Genomic DNA, 16,175 nt, shown 5'->3' on the forward strand with positions numbered 1-16,175 from the left:
TTTATTTTGGTGTAGTCCCAATAGTTTATTTTAGCTTTTGTTTCTCTTACCTGAGGACACATATCTAGAAAAATGTTTCTTTTGGCTGATGTCAAAGAGGTTACTGCCTATATTTTCTTCTAAGAGTTAATGGTTTCAGGTCTCGCATTTATGTCCTTAATCCATTTTGAGTTTATTTTTTTGTGGGTGGTGAAAAAAAGTGATCCATTTTCATTCTTTTGCATGTAGCTGTCCAGTTTTCCCAGCACCATTTGTTGAAGAGACTCTCTTTTTTTCATTGTATATTCTTGCCTCCTTTATTGTAGATTGACCATATAAGTGTGTGTTTATATCTGGGCTTCTATTCTGTTCCATTGATCTGTGTATCTGTTTTTGTGCCAATACCATATTGTTTTGATTACTACAGCTTTGTAGTATATCTTGAAATCTGGGGTTGTGATACCTCCAGCTTTGTTCTTCTTTCTTAAGATTGCTTTGGCTATTCGGGGTCTTTTGTGGTTCCATACAATTTTTAGGATTATTTGTTCTAGTTCCATGAAAACTGCTGTTTGTTATTTTGATAGGGATTGCATTTAAATCTCTAGATTGCTTTGGCACATTTTAACAATATTGGTTCTTTCAGTCCATGAATATTGAATGTCTTTTTATTTGTGTCCTCTTCAGTTTCTTTCATTAATGTCTTACAGTTTTCAGAGATGACAGGTCTTTCACCTCCTTGGTATTTTATTATTTTTAGTGCAGTTATAAATGGTTCTTAATTTTTCTTTCTGCTGCATTATTAGTGTACAGAAATGTAGTAGTTTTCTGTATATCAGTTTTGTGTCCTGCAACTTTACTGAATTCATTTATCAGTTCTAGTAGTTTTATGGTGGAGTCTTTAGGGTTATCTATATGGAGTATCATGTCATTTGCAAATAGTGAAAGTTTTACTTCTTCCTTACCAATTTGGATGACTTTTATTTCTTTTTCTTGTCTGCTTGGCTGTGGCTAGAACTTCCAGTCCTGTAACAGTGGTGAGAATTGACATCCTTGTTCCTTTACTGATCTTAGAGGAAAATGTTTCAGTTTTTCAGCATTGAGTATGATGTTAACTGTGGGTTTTTCATGTATGGCCTTTTATTAATGTTGAGGTATGTTCCTTCTAAACCCACTCTGTTGAAAGTTTTTATCAAGAATGGGTGTTATACTTCATCATATGCTTTTTCTGCATTTAAGGAGATGATTGTATGGTTTTTATTCTTTCTCTTGTTAATGTGATGTATCATGTTGATTGATTTGTGAATGTTGAACCACCCTTGCATTGCTAGAATAAACCCCACTTGACTGTCGGGAAAGATCCTTTTAATGTATTTATTGTTGGATTTGGTTTGCTAATATGTTATTGAGAATTTTTGCATTTATGTTCATCAGAGACATCGGCCTGTAGTTTTGTTTTGTTTTGGTAGTATCTGTCTGGTTTTGGTATCAGGACAGTGCTGGCCTCGTAGAATGAACTTGGAAGTTTTCCCTCTTCTTCTGTTTTTTGGAATAGTTTGAGAATACATATTAGCTTTTTCTTAAATGTTTGGTAGAATTCACTTGTGCAGCCATCTGATTATGGACTTTTGTTTGTTGGCAGTTTTTTAAATTACTGTTTCATTTTCATTGCTAGTAATCAGTCTGTTCAAATTTTCTATTTCTTCCTGATTCAGTTTTGGAGGGCTCTGTTTCTAGGAATTTTACCCATTTCCTCTAGGTTGTTCAATTGTTGGCATATATAATTTTTCATAATATTCTCTTGTAATTTCTTTTTATATCTGTGGTGTTGGGTTTTTTTGTTGTTATTTCTTATGTCTTTTATTTTAGCCATTCTGACAAGTATAAGGTGATATTTCATTGTGGTTTTGATTTACACTAATTTATTCTTACTGATTTCTTTTTGTGTGTGTGGTGTTGGTTTTTATTTCTCCTCCTTAATTTCTGATTTTATTTGAGTCTCTTTTTTTCTTGAGTCTGGCTAAAGGTTTACCAATTTTATCTTTTCAAATGACTAGCTCCTAATGATATCAATATCAAAGAGTTTTGTTTTGAAATGATGTCCTATAATAGTAGTTTTCATAGTTTTTTTTAAAAGTATTTCAGTAAAAAAATAAGAAATCCAATATATTGAGCAGATAAAAATAAAATTACTCTGGAGCAGTGACCACTGCCCTTTACTTTGTGGGCAGAATGCCTAAGAAGATTCCATTAGAAATCACTGTTTTATAGAATTAGTGATATTCTTTTTTTTCTTTCTTGGTGTTACTTTATAATTTCTGAAGGATTTTGCAAGATGAGTTTTTCAGTCTTGGAGTAATTTTAGTGTTAATTAATTTAGAATATCTGCTTGTGTATAGTGCTTGCATGTTGTGGTTATTTTTGAACCTTTTGTGATTTTTTTCTGTGTATTATTTTGGTTGTGACATCTTAGAAGTTGTTATCCAAATCTTTTTATAAGAAAATGTCCTTGCTAATGTTCCATTATAAGTCCTTTTGATTGGATTAATTTAAAAATGATTCATTTTACATTTTTAAATAGATAATACAATCATATGGCACAAAATTCAATAAGAATAAATGCTTTTACACTGAAATGTCTCCCTTCTCTGTTAACCATCCAGGTCTCCTTCTCTGAGACAGTTAATACTAGTTTTCTTGGTTTCTTATGTATCCCTCTAGTAAAATGTAATACTATAAATATATTAACATACAAACACATGCATTTTTCCCTCTTTTTTTTTTTTTTTAACATGGAAAGGGAGCATGTTGTATACATTGCTATGTTGCCTTGTTTTATACCTTGCTTTTTTTTACTTAAGAACTGCTCTCCAAGATAGATTGTTATCATTACATAACTGTATTGAGTTTTATCAAGGAGGAGGAGAATCATAGTTTATTTAACCAGTTTCTTCTTGTTAATGATTTCTAGTCTGTTATTTCACTCACTGCTGCAATAAATATTCTCGTTCATGTCATTTCACATGTGTATGAATATGTTTGTAGGATAAAATTCTACAGGTTCTCCAAGTGTTGTTATTGACTCTTAAGGATAATAGATAGCATTTGTAGTTTTGGTAGATATTGCCAAATTGCCCTACATAGAAGCTATTAACCTCTCACCAGCAAAGTATTAGTATCTGTCTTCTTACACCGTTATTCAACAGTATGTTAGTAAGCTTTTGTCTTTGCCAGACTGATGATGAGGAATGGTTTCTCACTGTAGTTGTAATTTGCATTTCAATTATGAATGAAGTCAAACATTTTTTTCTTACGATTAACAGACTTTTCCTATTTCATCATCTACATATCTTTTGCCCCTTTTTTTTCTGTTGGGCTGATTAGTTTCTTTTTTTAAAATAAATTTTTGAGAGAGCACACGAGTGGGGGAAGGAGAAGAGGGGGAGGGAGAGGGACAAGCAGTGGGTTGATTGGTTTCAATTTTCTTAACTGATATACAGGAGTTCTTTATCTTTTGGGAGAATTAGGGCTTTGCAAAATGATTTGCAATTTTTTTTCCACTTTTGTTATGTATTTTGACTTTTCTTATGGTTCCTTTATGATATACAGAAATATTCTATTTATTAAACTCAGTTACATATAAATTATTAATTTTTCTCCTTTCAAAAACAATAGCCTCTGACCTTTGTGTATATCTTAATGATGTTTTATTCACTATGGGGTATAAAAAATACTTCTCATTCCTTCTATATTTTTGTGGTTTTATAAATTTTTGATTCATCTGAAATTTATTTGAATGTCAGTTGTAAGATATGGAGCCAAATATATTTAATTAACTTGTGAGAGTAGCATATTATCCATAAGCCTTTGGTTGATCAATACATTGAAACTAAATGCAGGTTGGGATGATATCAGGATTATATGACATTTTTAATTTTTTTATTTTTTTCATCATGATAAATGTACTCTTTAATCCCCATCATCTGTTTAACTCATCCCCCCACCAACCACCCCTCTGGTAACCATCAGTTTGTTCTCTATAGTTAAGAGTCTGTTTCTTAGTTTGTCTCTTGTCTTTTTTGTTTTCTTTTGCTCATTTGTTTTGTTTCTTAAATTCCCCATATGACTGAGATCATATGGTATTTGTCTTTCTTTGACTGACTTATTTAGCATTGTACTCTGTAGCTCTATCCATGTTGTTGCAAATGGCAAGATTTCATTCTTTTTTATGGCCAAATAATACTCCATTGTATACATATACCACATCTTCTTTATCCATTCTTCAGTTGACGTACACTTGGGCTGCTTCCATAGTTTTGCTATTGTAAATAATGTTTCAGTACATGGGGGTGCATGTATCCCTTTGATTTAGTGTTTTTGTATTTTTGGAGGGTAAATACTCAAGTAGTATGATTGCTGGATCATAGGGTATTTCTATTTTTAATTTTTTGAGGAACCCCCGTAGTTTTCCAGAGTGGCTGTACCAGTTTGTATTCCCACCAACAGTGCCAGAGGGTTTTGCTTTCTCCACATCCTCAGCCAACACTTGCTGTTTCTTGTGTTTTTGATTTTAGCCATTCTGACTCGTGTGAGGTGATATCTCATTTTAGTCTTGATTTGTGTTTCTCTGATGATGAGTGTTGTTGAACATCTTTTCATGTGTCTGCCAGCCATCTGTATGTCTTCTCTGGAGAAATATCTATTAATGTCTTCTGCCCATTTTTAAATTGGATTATTTGTTTTTTGTGTATTGAATTGTATCAGTTCTTTATTTAGATACTAACCCTTTATCAGATACGTCATTTGCAAATATCTTCTCCCATTCTGAAGGTTGCCTTTTAGTTTTGCTGATTGTTTCCTTTGCTCTGCAGAAACTTTTTATTGTGATGTAGTCCCAATAGTTTATTTTTGCTTTTATTTCCTTGCCTCTGGAAACATATAGAAAACATGTTGCTATGGCAATATCAGAGATTACTGCCAGTGCTCTCTTCAAGGATTTTTATGGTTTCAGGTCTCACATTTACGTCTTTAATCCTTTTTTTTTTTTTTAAAGATTTTATTTATTTATTTGACAGAGAGATAGAGAGCACAAGTAGGCAGAGCAGCAGGCAGAGGGAGAAGGAGAAGCAGGCCCTCCGCTGAGCAGGGAGCCAGATGCGGGGCTTGATCCCAGGACCCTGGGATCGTGACCTGAGCCGAAGGCAGCCGCTTAACCGACTGAGCCACTCAGGTGCCCCTAATCCATTTTGAGTTTATTTTTGTGTATGGTGAAAGAAAGTGGTCTGTCCAGTTTCCCAACACATTTGTTGAAGAGACATTTTTTAATGAAGAGAAGTATATTGATGTTGTAAGAATGTAAACAGGAATATATGGCTAAATGTGAAGGAATAGTATAATGGGGATAAAGGCAAATAATAATCACCTTTCTGAAGTCTGTTTCGTTACGTTTGACTTATCTACAGTTGCATTTAGATTTATTCACATCCATCAGCCCTGATTTTTAAAATATTCCCAGAGTTGGGCGCCTGGGTGGCTCAGATGGTTAAGCGTCTGCCTTCGGCTCAGGTTATGATCCCAGGGTCCTGGGATCGAGTCCCACATCGGGCTCCCTGCTCCTTGGGAGCCTGCTTCTCCGTCTGCCTCTCTCTCTCTCTCTCTCTCTGTCTCTCATGAATAAGTAAATAAAATCTTTAAAAATAAATAAATAAATAAATAAATAAATAAATAAATAAAACATTCCCAGAGTTGAACTCGAGTTAAGCTTGGGAATATCCTCATTTGAAAATTAACACAGGGGTGCCTGGCTGGCTCGGTCAGTAGAGCATGTGGTTCTTTTTTTTTTTTTTTAAAGATTTTATTTATTTATTTATTTGAGAGAGAGAATGAGATAGAACATGAGAGTGGGGAAGGTCAGGGGGAGAAGCAGACTCCCCGCTGAGCAGGGAGCCCGACGTGGGACTCGATCCTGGGACTCCAGGATCATGACCTGAGCCGAAGGCAGTCGCTCAACCAACTGAGCCACCCAGGCGCCCAGAGTATGTGGTTCTTGATCTTGGGGTTGTAAGTTCAAGCCCTGTGTTTGGTGTAAAGATTACTTAAAAATAAAACCTTCAGGGACATCTGGGTGGCTCAGTTGGTTAAGTGACTGCCTTCAGCTCAGGTCATGATCCCAGGGTCCTGGGATCGAGCCCCACATCAGGCTCCCTGCTCAGCGGGGAGCCTGCTTCTCCCTGTCCCACTGCTGCTCGCCCTGCCTGTGGTCTCCTGCTCTCTCTCTGTCAAATAAATAAATAAAATGTTTAAAAAAAAAAAAAGAAAGAAAGAAAATTAACATAAATCAGACACTCCTGAAGGTAGCACATTTATTATAATAAGTAAATGGACTTGTATTAATTTGAGAAACATGTAGATAAAAGGTTACTTGGCTGAATCAAATTTCAAGAAAATTATTTGCATTAATTTCTTGTGATGAAATATTCTACAGTTTGGTCTTTTTGCCAACTCAATAAATTAATAGAAAACCACTTTACATCTAAAATATTTTTTTTTAAAGATTTTATTTATTTATACATGACAGACAGAGGCAGAGGGAGAAGCAGGCTCCCCATGGAGCAGAGAGCCCGATGTGGGACTTCATCGCAGGGCCTGGGACATGACCTGAGCCAAAGGCAGGCACTTAACCGACTGAGCCACCCAGGCGTTCCTAAAATACTTTATGAAAAGTGAGCCAGGGAGACCAGAGGTGGTTGAGGTAATTTAAGCAGATGATGAAGAACCTGAACCAGAGTGGTTGCTAGTAGGTACATTTGCTGAACTTCTGCTACGATGGTAGGTGCTAGGTTACCAAGATTTAACTTGTAAGCAGTTGAATGACTAGAAAGATTGCAATAGACAATGTAGGAGAAATAGCGGGTTTGAGGGATGAGTTCATGAAAGGGTTCTGTTTTGGATAGATTGCACTTGAATTAAAGATCTCTGTTAAGCAGTTGCAAATTTGGATCAGCAGTTTAAGAGGCTGGTGAGAATATGATTTGTGTATAAAGGATGAATCCTAATAGAGTGATTTTTGAAAATGTAGGGTTAGGTGATACTGTCAAAGGGTTAGAGTAAGTCTGTGAGAGACTCAGGGCCAAACCTTGGGAAATACCTCCTGTGTTCAAGGATCAGGCAAAGGGGCCCCTGGCTGACTCAGTTGGTAGAACATGCAACTTTTGATCTCGGGGTTGTGAGTTTGAGCCCCACATTGGGTGTAAAAATTATTTTTAAAAAATCTTTAAAAAGGGGATCAGGCAAAGAAAAAGAACCAGTGAGGGAGATACTAGAAAATTGGTGAAGAACTGGGAGTGTGCAATGTCAAGCAAGTGAAGGGAACACTTCAAGAAGTTGGAGTTAACACTGTAGGGGAATTGAGTCTGATGAAAAGGGGAAACGGGTAAGTAAATCTTTGGTGGTAGTTTGGAGAGCAGTTTGGTTTGAGTGGTATGATGTTATTGCAGTAGTCCTAGGAATGAGAAGAAAATATTAAGGAAGGGAAGACAGCAAGTTACTGGTTAGACTTTTAAGGAAGTCCCTGAGGTTATTCTTGAAGGGGAGAAACAGGGTCTGTTTTGTTTTGTGTAGGGGAGCAGGGATGAAAGGGTGGATGGGAGGGAAGACAGAGAAGATACAGAGCTGTCTTAAAGCAGAGGAGTGGTAAATTGTAGGAGGCAACGTTAGTCAGTCTCTGTCTCAGTGAAGCAAGTGTCTCTGCTGAGAACAAGTCAGGTGATTTCTTTGGTTAGGAAGCTTGAGGGGAGTGATATAGGGCAGTCTATCTCAAATGCAGGGAAGTCTTGAACTTGGTGGCACAAGTTACAGGCACCCGCCTTTACTTCCCCTTAGCAGCTCCACCGGGGATTGGCTGGAAGGCGCTGAGGCAAGTGCAGCCTCTTTGAAAGCTTGAGTTCTTGATGTACATGCCAAATTTGCATTTTATGCTGTAAAACATCTACGGTTGTTTAAATATATATATAAAACTTTTCCCCCCTCCAATGTAAAAGTACGAGTCATTCTTCAGAAGCATCGTGCCGTGTTTATCATATGGCTTCAAATACCCGTTACAAAGTGTCCCAGCTTGAGAGGCACTGTTAAGGATGTTAATTAGGAATGTGAGTGAGGATTGCTGAGCAGTGCCAGTTGGTGGGGGAGTGTTTTTTTATCTTTTGAGTACTGCTGCCCGAAAAGAGTAATGAAAAAATTCAAGATGAGTGCCACTTAAGTGGAAAAAAGCTTACTTTGTTTTTATTTTTGGTTTGAAATTTGAGAGGGGAAGAAATACAAAGCTGCTTCATCAGCTTTTTTTTTTTTTTTTTTTTTTTTAAGTGGAGCCCAGTATGGGGCTTGAACTCACGACCCTGAGATCAAGACCTGAGCTGATATCACGAGTTGGGTGCTTAACTGACTGAGCCACCCCTTAAAAATATTAAATAATCTCTACACCCAATGTGGGGCTCGGACTAGAACCCTGAGATCAAGAGTTACATGCTCTACTGACTGAACCAGGCAGGTGCCCCTATAGTTCATAGATGGACTTCAGGTTGTCAGAAGTTTCTGAAATTACATGCCAAATTTTGTTTGTGATTTTTTTTTCCTTCTTAGGGAAAAGGTCCATAGTTTTCCTCAGATTCTACAAAAGATCCAAGACCCTTTTTGATCTGTTTCATCTGTGACAATTTACCCACCCATTAAGTACTTTAAGATTCAATTATTCCTCTTACAATGTTGATGTTAAGTCAACTACCCTTTAATAGTTCTTTGTATGTTAATGGTTCCTCCTCTCCCCTATAAACTGGTTAGCATTTTCTATTTCCAATCCTAGACATATCCTTGGACCCCAGGTTAGAACCTTTTGTTTAGTAGTGCTGCTTAAATTTTAATGGGCATACAGATCTCCTGGAGAACTATATATATTGAATTTGAGGTGACAGAGGTATGTAAAATGAATATTTTGATACAGTAGATCTGGAATGGGTTATGTGATCCTGCATTTCTTTCTTTCTTTTTAAGATTTTATTTATTTATTTGTCAGAGAGAGAGAGAGCACAAGCAGGGGGAGCACAGGCAGAGGGAGAAGCAGGCTCCCCGCTGAGCAAGGAGCCTGATGTGGGACTTCATACCAGGATTCTGGGATCATGACCTGAGCCAAAGGCAGACAATCAGCTAAGCCACCCAGGCGTTCCTGTGGTCCTGCATTTCTAATGAAATTCTAGGTGATGCTGTTGGTAGACCACAATTTGAGTAGCAGAAGGCTAAGACTATAGGTCTTGAGGTCTTGTGCTGGTACATAGAATCCAGTACATGTTTCCCTCCTCACATTTATTAATTCACTTATTGGTTCATTTTTTCATTTTACCTGCAAGCTATAAATACCATGTATTTATCAGGCTCTAAACTGCTTAATAGGCATACATAGGTGATAAAGTTTGAGTCCTACCTTCCTTGAACTAGTTTTTAGTCTTGTTTGGTAAACAAAGGAATTAAATTTGGTTATGTTGGCCTTGAGTTGGTGGCACATAGTAAGGTGCTCAAAGATTAATGAGATGGATGAAGTATTTTTGGGATATCCAATAGACAGTTGATCTGGACTATCCATTAATTCTTTTTTTTTTTTTCTTAGAAGGGGAGAGAGGCTGGGGCAAGGAGAGGGGCAGAGGAAAAGGAAGAGAGAGAATCTTAAGCAGGCTCCATGCCAGCATGGAGTCCCACACAAGGCTCAATCTCACAACCCTGAGATATGACCTGAGCCAAAATCAAGAGTCAGATGCTTAACTGACTGAGCCACCCAGATGCCCCGTGGCGTTAATTCTGGTAACATGACCTACAGTTACATTAACTGTGATTGCTGCATTTCATTTTTTGGCTAGTTATATTTGTCATCTGCCAAAACCCTTAGGTTCCTCTTTCATGTGAAGAACAGGGCTTTGGATATATTGAATATGAGGTGACAGAGGTATGTAAAAGCAGATTTGTCCTGTAGGCATTATAAATGTGGCTTTAGTAAAAAAAAGGTTAACTTGCTATTACTATCTTGAGAGTAGTTACAAACATATAAGGAAGGAAAATTATTAGAGGGAGCCTTACCTGTTTTGTTAATCATAACCATAGTGTTGCATAGGTGATTTATACGTTTGTTTTGCTTTGACAATATTAAAAATCATGTGAGATTTTCTTTCTTCTAATACTATAAGCATATAATCTGGTATTTCAACAACATAAAAATATGTATAGAAACATATTTTCTATATGTTTTAGAATTTTTTCTTTTATGATATGGTGCAGTTGAAGAGGTTTATGCATTCTTTACGTAGGAGAAAACTTACAAATAACCTGAATGGCCAGGAAAATGGTTTAAAAAAAACTGAGTTGCCATATGAAACAATGCTTAGAATAAATTGTTTTAATAACATGAGAAAACACTGGAAAAAAGCGTGATACAAAATTGCGTATACCATATGATCTCAGCCACGTTAAAATGAGTAAATAAAAAGACTGGAAGGAAATATATCAAATTATGTCATCTCTTGGTATTTGGGATTGCAGATTTATTTTTTCAGTTTACTATATATAATATACATAATTAACTGCCATAAAAAGGAATTTCTATGAGAAGCATTTTGTAGAAATGACAACAAAGGGCGCCTGGCTGGCTCAGTCAGTAGATTATGTGACTCTTGATCGTGGGTTCTGAGTTCAAGCCCCATGTTTGGTATAGAGATTACTTAAAAATAATAAAATAAATCTTTTTTAAAAAAAAATGACAAAACAGTGATCTGCGGTTCTATAGACTTTCTCATCAATTTTAGTGCAATTATTGAAGCTTTACTGTGTACCTAATGTTTCTGTACAGTTGTCTTTTTTTGTTAGCTTAAATGTGTTCATCAGAATCATCCATGGAGCTTTAGAAAGTATACATATCTCGGGCACCTGGGTGGCTCAGTTGGTTAAGCGACTGCCTTCGGCTCAGGTCATGATCCTGGAGTCCTGGGATCGAGTCTCACATCGGGCTCCCTGCTCGGCAGGGAGTCTGCTTCTCCCTCTGACCCTCCTCCCTCTCATGCTCTCTGTCTCTCATTCTCTCTCTCGCAAATAAATACAATCTTAAAAAAAAAAAAAAGTATACATATCTCAGCTCTACCCCAGAGATTCTGAATAAGTAGATCAAGAGCAGGGCTAGCATTCGTAGTTTCTAAAGCTCTACAATTGACTTAAATAGCAGCATAGCTGAGAAAGTTGTCTATAAGCAGAAGCTGTTTTATGTGATACTTACTTTGCACTTAGCAGTGTCAGGTAGCAACTTTTGAACTAACAATTTAAAGCTTTCACTTGCATTTAGTTGTTAAACTTCAGGGGAAAGCAGCATATTTGAGTCACAGAAAATAAATCCAAATACAGATACTACATTGTTTAAAAGGTAGCTGGAAAGAAAACCTTATAAAATATCCCATTTGAAAATATTCCATATCTAGGGGCGCCTGGGTGGCTCAGTCAGTTAAGTGTCTGCCTTCGGCTCAGGTCATGATCCCGGGGTTCTGGGATCAAGCCCCTCATTGGGCTCCCTGCTCAGTGGGAAGCCTGCTTCTCCCTCTCCCACTCCCCCCCCGCTTGTGTTCCTTTTCTTGCTGTGTCTCTCTCTGTCAAATAAATAAATAAAGTCTTTAAAAAAAATTCTATATCTAATTCATGGTGTGTTTGGTTTTATCTTTTTCTCCCTAGTGAGTGGAGTGCCATAGAGAAAGAAATGGGGGACGGACTGCAGAGTGCTGGTCACCATATGGACGTGTAAGTACCTAGAGCAGTTAAGGTAAAACCCAGGGTGAAGTCTAGTGGTGAAATGTTAGTGATTCTTCTGTTTTTATCAAGTTTGCTGGCTTTTATATTATATACTCTGGATCCAGATCTGACTTACACAAGTTTATTTCAGGAATGAAGGTTAATTTAAAACATTGAAAAATCAATCAGTCCAATTCATATATTAGTAGAATAAAGAAGAAAACCTGCATGTTAATTTCTGTACATGTAGAAAAACCTTTCAACATCCACTCAAAAATTCTCATCAAACTAGGATTAAAAGAAATTTCTTCAATTTAAAACTTAAAACTAGTATTGTACCTAATACTGAAATACTGAAAACTTAGATAATATTGTACTTACTAGTGAAGTATTGATGCTTTTCCCTAAGATCAAGCAATAAGGCAAGGTTGTATGCTATTACCACTTCTAGTAAACATTGTACCAGAAGTCCTAGTCAGGCAAGAAAATCAAATAAGAGGCATCACTCTTAGAAAGGAAGAATTAAAACTATCTTTTTCTGTAGTTAACAGGATCTTTTACATGGAAAATCATAAGGAATCAGACAAAAATATTACAGAACTAATAGCTGAATTTAACAAGGATGCGGAATATAAGATAAATATATAAAAAAGAAAGTGTTTTTATATACTAGCAACAATTGGAAAATAAAAATTGAAAAACAATGCTTTTTATAATAGTATCAAAACAAAATATTACAGATTAATTTAATGAAAGATGTGAAATACTTCTACACCGAAGACTTTATATACTGAGAGAAAATTTTGAAGACCTAAGTAAATGGGGAGAATAAATGTATATGCTCGTGGATTGGAAAACTCAGTAGTGTTAATATGTCCATTCCTCCCAAACTGCAGTCCCAATCAAAATTCTGATAACTTTTTAATGGAAATTGGTATACTAATTCTAAAACTTACATGGAAATTCAAAGGACCTAGAGTAGCCAAAACAGTCTTGAGAAAGAACAAACCTGGGGGCGCCTGGGTGGCTCAGTTGGTTAAGCGACTGCCTTTGGCTCGAGTCATGGTCCTGGAGTCCTGGGATCGAGTCCCGCATCAGGCTCCCGGCTCAGCGGGGAGCCTGCTTCTCCCTCTGACCCTCTCCCCTCTCATGCTGTTTCTCTCTCTCTCTCTCAAATAAATAAATAAATAAAATCTTTAAAAAAAAAAAAAGAACAAACCTGGAATATATTACCTGATTTCAAGACTTACTATAAAGATACAGTTATCGGGGCGCCTGGGTGGCTCAGTTGGTTAAGCGACTGCCTTCGGCTCAGGTCATGATCCTGGAGTCCCTGGATCGAGTCCCGCATCGGGCTCCCTGCTCGGCAGGGAGCCTGCTTCTCCCTCTGACCCTCCCCCCTCTCATGTGCTCTCTCTCTCTCTCTCTCATTCTGTCTCAAATAAATAAATAAAATCTTTAAAAAAAAATATTTTAAAAAAAAGATACAGTTATCAAGATAGGTATTGACATAATGGTAAACAGATCGGTGGAACAGAATAAAGCCCAAAAATAGACCAGCATTTATTTATTTTTTTTTAATTTTATTATGTTATGTTTGTCACCATACAATACATCATTAGTTTTTGATGTAGTGATCCACGATCCATTGTTTTCGTGTAACACCCAGTGCTCCATGCAATACGTGCCCTCCTTAATACCCATCACCAGGCTAACCCATCCTCCCACCCCCCTCTTCTCTAGAACCCTCAGTTTGTTTCTCAGAGTCCATAGTCTCTCATGGTTCATCTCCCCCTCCAACCCCCCCCCATTTTTCCCTTCCTTCTCCTAATGTCCTCCATGTTATTCCTTATGTTCCACAAATAAGTGAAACCATATGATAATTGACTTTCTCTGCTTGACTTATTTCACTTAGCATAATCTCCTCCAGTCCCAACCATGTTGATGTAAAAGTTGGGTATTCATCTTTTCTGATGGCTGAGTAATATTCCATTGTATATATAGACCACATCTTCTTTATCCATTCATCTGTCGAAGGGCATCTCGGCTCTTTCCACAGTTTGGCTATTGCGGACATTGCTGCTATGAACTTTGGGGTGCATCTGGCCCTTCTTTTCACTACATCTGTGTCTTTGGGGTAAATACCCAGGAGTGCAATTGCTGGGTCATAGGGTAGCTCTATTTTTAAATTTTTGAGGAACCTCCACACTGTTTTCCAAAGTGGCTGTACCCACTTGCATTCCCACCAACAGTGTAAGAGGGTTCCCCTTTCACCATAACCTCTCCAACATTTGTTGTTTCTTTCCCTGTCCATTTTTGCCATTCTAACTGGTGTAAGGTGGTATCTCTGTGTGGTTTTGATTTGGATTTCCTTGATGGCTAATGATGATGAACATTTTTTCATGTGTCTGTTAGCCATTTGTATGTCTTCTTCAGAGAAATGTCTTTTCATATCTTCTGCCCACTTTTTGACTTGATTATTTGTTTTTTGGGTGTTGAGTTTGAGAAGTTCTTTATAGATCTTGGATACCAGCCCTTTATCTGTAGTGATAGACCAGCATTTAAATAGTACATCTCAAGATGTGGTATATATATACATTGGAATATTATGCAGCCATCAAAAGGAATGAGATCTTGCCATTTGCAATGACGTGGATGGAACTGGAGGGTATTATGTTGAGTGAAATAAGTCAAACAGAGAAAGACATGTATCATATGATCTCACTGATATGAGGAATTCTTAATTGTAGGAAACAAACTGAGGGTTGCTGGAGTGGGGGGTGGGGTGGGAGGGATGGGGTGACTGGGTGATAGACAGTGGGGAGGGTATGTGCTCTGGTAAGCGCTGTGAATTGTGCAAGACTGTTGAATCTCAGATCTGTACCTCTGAAACAAATAATGCAATATATGTTAAGAAAAAAAAAAAGAAGGTAGCGGGAGGGGAAGAATGAAGGGGGGGAAATTAGAGGGGGAGATGAACCATGAGAGACGATGGACTCTGAAAAACAAACTGAGGGTTCTAGAGGGGAGGGGGGTGGGAGGATGGGTTAGCCTGGTGGTGGGTATTCAGGAGGGCACGTTCTGCATGGAGCACTGGGTATTATGCACAAACAATGAATCATGGAACACTTCATCTAAAACTAATGATGTAATGTATGGGGATTAACATAAGAATAAAAAAAAAACCTAAAAAAAAAAAATAGTACATCTCAAGGAATGGTTCTGGAATAACTGGTTACCTACAAGGAAAAAATTAACCATGAGCTATTTCTCATACCTTACATAAAAACTCATGCAATTTGGATCATATACTTAAGTATAAAAGCTAAAATTATAGCTTTTAGTAGAAAACACATGAGAATATCGTTGCAACCTTCAAATTAGCAAAGATTTCTTAAAGAGAACATGAAAAGAAAAAAGAAATTTTTAAATGGTAAATTGTTCTTTATCAAAATTAAACATTTTGCTTATCAGAAGATACTGTTGGAGGTGGGGAGGAACGTGGGGAGTTAGTGTTAGAGAAGATGAAGACATTCTGGTGATGGATAGTGGTTAATGGTTGCACAACACTGTGAATGTACTTAATGCCACTTAACTGTACACTTAAAAATTATTAAAAGGTAAATTTTATGTTATGTTTATTTACCCCCCCCCCCACACACAAAAGACACCATTAAAATAATGAAGAGGCAAGCCAGTGACTGGGAGTAAACGTTTCCAACCACAATATATAAAGAACTCTTAAAACTCAGTAGTAAAAAGACAAAAAAATATTTATTTTATCTAAATATTTCTTTGGGCCATTTTCAAGCTAACTGGCTACTTTTCAACCAATTTGCTTAACCCTAAGCCGTTTTCCTGTATTCTGTTGACTTAGCATTTTCAGGAATTTAAGATTATCCCTTCAGTTGTTTTATTTAAAGCATTAAATAAAATTAATTTCGGTAACGATATCTAAAAATCGTTACCACTTACATTTTTCTACCCAAGGATGTGCCTTTTATCTGTTCACTGTTTCCTGTCTTCAGGCCACCAGCCCTGTGGTTCCTTTTTTTTTTTAAAGATTTTATTTATTTATTTGACAGAGAATGACACAGCAAGAGAGGGAACACAAGCAGGGGGAGTGGGAGAGGGAGAAGCAGGCTTCCTGCGGAGCAGGGAGACTGATGTGGGGGTTCGATCCCAGGACCCTGGGATCATGACCCGAGCCAAAGGCAGATGCTTAACGACTGAGCCACCCTGGCTCCTCTTTTTTGTTTCCTTAACATTAACTCTTTCAGAATCATAGGTTTATGAATTAAAGGCAGTTTTTCCTACTCTTAACAGTGATTCTCAAGACTTTTTTCAGTCACATAGAAGAAATTCCATGCAAATATGAGTTTGTAATTACA

General features: G+C 37.1%; 1 protein-coding gene across 1 annotated transcript in view; it reads left to right on the plus strand.

Moving 5' to 3' along the window:
* Nucleotides 1–16,175, plus strand: part of SNX4 (sorting nexin 4) — a 73,920-nt gene that overhangs the window by 43,948 nt on the left and 13,797 nt on the right. The window contains exon 9 of the mRNA XM_034999977.1: nt 11,728–11,793. Within this exon, the coding sequence (XP_034855868.1) occupies nt 11,728–11,793 (66 nt within the window). The remainder of the gene's footprint in view (nt 1–11,727; nt 11,794–16,175) is intronic.

Source organism: Mirounga leonina, unplaced genomic scaffold (genome assembly GCF_011800145.1).
Source record: "Mirounga leonina isolate KUSES-001 unplaced genomic scaffold, KU_Mleo_1.0 Mir_115, whole genome shotgun sequence".
NCBI classification, from domain to species: Eukaryota; Metazoa; Chordata; class Mammalia; order Carnivora; family Phocidae; genus Mirounga; species Mirounga leonina.